Below are 4,765 nucleotides of genomic sequence, written 5' to 3'. Positions count from 1 at the left end.
ACTAGCTAAAGTTGAGATTTAATGTTTTGTATTTCTGAAATAAATATGGGTCCATTCATCCACCATGTGGATGGTTTTGATATTATATGATTTTTGTAGATGGATCTACAAAATAATCACATGCATTATCAACTTGCAACCTGTCGTTTGCGAGATTGCTTGTTTAAATGATTAATTTTAGATTATGAAATTAAAACAATTCATCTTGCTAATGTTGGTGGGTTTACATCCCAAGTTTTCAATGATTATTGCATGTCAATTGTGATAAAAGTTGAACATTATGTAGCTCATGTTCACAGACAAAATGATTTAGCTTAATTGTTTATCAAATGCCTCCAACTAATAGCTAAACCATTACTTATGAGAACAAAACTTTCTATTTCAGCATGAGATTCATGCTTGTATTGATTTACATGTTGTACGCATCAAGCCAATAAATTATAAATACTCCCCATTACAATTAATTTTTGGTCAAGAGCCAAATATTTCCCATCTTATAATTTTTAGATGTGTGATATATGTTCCAACTGTTCCACCACAACGCACAGGTCAAATAAGAGATCGAGAATGTATATTTATATGAGTCTCCTTGTAATATTTTTGAGCAATTAATTTGAGATTTAATTGTGACATGAGTTGTCAGTTTTCCCAACATTAGGGGGAGAGAAACAATAACTTGTAATGAGTTAGGGGGAGAGTAATTGAACCAGAAGTTTAATAAGGATAACTCATTACAAGTTAACTGTTAAATGTATTTACAAACTTAATGTGAATAACCAAGTGTTATATAGATTGATCGGTTCCAAAGATGAAAAAATTCTTCTAGATGGTCATATAGTGGAGGCTGGTGCTCTAGAAGAGACCCAAGACATAACTAATAAGTAAAACTTCAGAAGAGATTCAGTTGTATACATTGATCATTTGACGGAAGCCCCCGGAAATTAGATAAACATCAGTATTCCTTACCTTTAGCTTCTTGACTAATTCTTCAATGTCGAGCGAAATCCTAGAGATCAATAAGAAGAATAATGAACTAGGCTATCAAACATCATGTCAAAGAGAAGATTAAAAAGAAAGGTAAACAAGAATAAAAAATTGCTAATTCATGGAGGAGTTGATGCCTTTCAGTAGTCATTTTTAGTAGAGGGAAAAATGCAATTTAGCTCTTAATACAAAAGCCTCCATGATACTTTTACCCAATATTTTTATATTAAATGCAATCATTAAACGCTAATATATTGATTCCCAATGCATTGAAGGAAAAATTACTTTATATGGTAACCTTAAAGATTAACTATATCTAAAGAAAGTTAAGATGAATTTACTAACCTCAAGATCAGTAGCACCATCACCAATCATGACTAATGCTTTGTATCCCTTAACCTGGAAAATTTTTTTGGTTAGACTTGGAAAATGAACTTTTAGCCGGCCAATACAAAAAAAGCCACAAGACTCACCTTTCTTATTTGCTGAACAGCAGTAGCTTTTCCTCTACTCCTCGAAGTGGGCTCATTAGCATCGAATCCCAAAAACTCCCCGGAACTTCCAAAGAGCAGCTGATTGGCAAAAATGTTTTCTTGCGAAATTCCAAGGATTGATGCAACAGCTACAAAAACGCTTCTCAATTAACTATTTTCGGCAGAGTTGGCCAATGGTTAACCATTGGAAGATTATATTAATATACAATAACATGGCTCTCTCAATAGTAACGAACCTACATGCTTGTACAATGACTCTTACCGATGACAACATTACCCATATCACACTTTCATAATTTTATATCTAATTGGTTTTCGAAGTCACCATTTGTCTGCATGTGTAGTATCTAATGTCAAGTAAGGATTGCCATTTCGTGTTTTCCAGTTTCCTACATTCAAGTTTCTATTTTCAATATCATCAAAATATTGCAAGTGATTTCAGATCTGCATTTATCAGAAGGGCAAATGAAACCACATGAATACCTTAACAGAACAAAGTAAATCATAGATGGTCTTTCAAGCATTTAGTAGCATAGTTGCATACATTGATCATTTGGCGGAAGCCCCCGAAAATTAGATATACATCAGTATTCCTTGCCTTCAGTTTCTTGACTAATTCTTCAATGCCGGGCGAAATCCTAGAGATCAATAAGAAGAATAATGAACTAGGCTATCAAACATCATGTCAAAGAGAAGATTAAAAAGAAAGGCAAACAAGAATAAAAAATCATTAATTCATTGAGGAGTTGATGCCTTTCAGTAGTCATTATAACTTGTATGGGAATTAAGGATTATCAAGCACATAAATGCTACCTAGAATATCAAACACATTGAAGAAGATGCCAATAAGCAAGGCTGACAATATTTGAATTGAAGAATTGGAGAAATTTGATAGCCAAGATAACAAACCCTTCCTTTGTACTTCTTATCACATTACAGTCAACAAGTTAATATGTAAAATGTTGGAGCAATTTCCAAAGTAAGAGACAGACAAAAAGAGACCTGCAAGTCAAAGTTTCATGCAAATCAAAGTTCTAAAACCTCAAGTCCAAGTACTGCAATGAACATATATTCCATTTTTCAACTAAATCCAATGAAGAAAAAATCCTTAAATCATAAGAAAACACACACACACACACACAGAGAAATACCAATTGGACTGATAGTTGATCCTCTTTCAGTTGAGACCAAAACTGCTGGTCCTTGTACTTCTGGTTGCTCATCCTAACAAAACCAAAAAAAAACATACACCTACTCATCTCATGCCCCAGATATTCTTTAAGAGCTTAGACTATCATTTAATGGAATAAGGAAAAGAATTATTCTACCTTAACATTCGCCAAAGCAATTATATAGTTTTAGATGAACTATTGCTGCCAAAATTGTACAAATAATAAACCAAGCTCAAAATCAGAATCAAGAGAAAACAAAGGTGTACCAATTTATGAGCTAAAAACAAACAGCAACTATGAAAATATCAGCCACAGAACATGCTTGTTAGATATATCAAAAATCAATAAATACTATCTCCGTGCGGTGATTTTAGAATTAAAAAGAAAATGAGATCGAACATGAAAGATTTAAACAAAAAACAGAGATGATGCTGCCTCCATCCGATTCAGACAGATCTAGCTTAGTAAATCAAAAATAAATCTCAAAACCACAAATATCCATAAAGATCTGAATGAACACCAGATCAAAACATGCGAGATATATCACAAGGCAAACGAAACCCAAAAACCAAAGATGGGATCAAAAGAAAATTTTATTAAAAAATCAAATCTAAAGAAAAGGAATAAAAGAAAGGTACCAAATGACTAGAGAGGATGATTTTAGAGCCATGACCCATCAATTACTTGATGGTGGGAACAACAACACGGATCCTTGTGTCATCAGTTATGTTGAAGTTATCATCCAATGGAACGTTCAGATCGACTCTAACAAACACTTTCTTTCCCTTCAAATCAGTTTCCTTCAAGTCCCCGACGCTCTTCTTTGTAGCCATGGTAGTAGCACTTCTTCAACAACAACCAAACGTATAAACAACGCTACACCCGAAAAAAGGATTAGAGAACCTATCTGCAAAATCAATAAGAAAATGGGAGTATTCAAAGTGAGAGTACTTACAAAGATGAGAGAGGCAGATATATCTAGACAGTGAAAAGAAACGAATGATTGAGAGAAAAAGAGTAACGAGAGAAAAAGAGTAGCTAAATTTTATTTAGGGGATTTAGGGTGAGTGACATAGATGAGAAGAAGAGGGAATTTGGGAGTGAGCGGGAATTTTTTGGGAGTGAGCGGGTAAGCAAAATTAAGCTATAATGGCCTTTTTTTGGTAAAATTATGGATTTTTGCGGCATTTTCAAAACAAACGCCACTATAACTCAAATTTTTTGCGGCGTTTTTACTAAAAATGCCACTATTACTTAATTTTAATTTTTTTTCATTTTAACATATTTTTTTCTATTTTTTCTTTCACAATTTTTGTGCTGAGATTACCATTTTTTGGAATTTTTTAATTTTGAATATTGAACTTTTAACTGAAATATGGACTAAAATATTAAATATTAAATATTTAAGTTTTTTATTTTTTATTTTTAATTTTAAATTTTAAATTTTAAATTTTAAAATTTTTTGAAGATTTTATAATTTTTAAATTATCGTATAAAATACAAAAGGAAACTTTAACAGAAATAAAATGAAATTGATGAATTAAAAAAATATAAAATGACATAGCAAATTTAATTGTTTATCAAAATAACCAAGCCGTTGTAGTAGAAAATGTGGTAGCTAGAATATGATATTCAAGTAAAATAAGATGAACATGGTGAATGTTGTTACTAACCTAAAAGTGAAGTCAACCTTGTTCGGAGGAATCAACAACCTCGTTTAATTCACCAAATATATTCGGGTAGCAGAGGGGACACTCGATGGCTATGCAGCAGATGCAAAGGGCGAAGGCGATGGAGGGGATCGATTGCGATGCATGGGGCGAAGGCGACAAACGAAAACGTTTAAGTTAGAACTTTATTTTGTTTGTAATGAAACATCGCCGTTCAAATCGAATTTTATCCCTTGTTGTTAAACGTCATCGTTTAAGCCAAATGGTAATGCAATTTGGTGGCGTTTTTAGAAGCGCCACTAAATGTTTAATACTATAAACTGAAACTGCATCGTTTTAGTCGACTAAAAATAGAATTTGCGGCGTTTTCTGGCTAAGCGCCACTAAATTTTTTTCCCCTGTATGGTGCCGTTTGTACAAATTTTAATACATTTTAATGCCTTTT

At 32.7% G+C, this 4,765-nt stretch overlaps 1 protein-coding gene across 1 annotated transcript; it reads right to left on the bottom strand.

Moving 5' to 3' along the window:
- Window positions 1-900: 900 nt before the first annotated feature.
- On the bottom strand, window positions 901-3,483 carry LOC128295411 (phosphoglycerate kinase-like). The gene is made up of 7 exons (XM_053030974.1): window positions 3,335-3,483; window positions 2,630-2,702; window positions 2,520-2,533; window positions 2,023-2,116; window positions 1,458-1,556; window positions 1,330-1,383; window positions 901-1,038 (listed from the first exon to the last, which is right to left on the bottom strand). Exons 1-7 carry the CDS (start codon window positions 3,481-3,483, stop codon window positions 901-903), a joined length of 621 nt encoding a protein of 206 aa, XP_052886934.1.
- Window positions 3,484-4,765: the final 1,282 nt, after the last annotated feature.

Source organism: Gossypium arboreum, chromosome 7 (assembly GCF_025698485.1).
Source record: "Gossypium arboreum isolate Shixiya-1 chromosome 7, ASM2569848v2, whole genome shotgun sequence".
Lineage (NCBI taxonomy): Eukaryota > Viridiplantae > Streptophyta > Magnoliopsida > Malvales > Malvaceae > Gossypium > Gossypium arboreum.
This window is presented reverse-complemented; position numbering and strand designations above follow the sequence as displayed.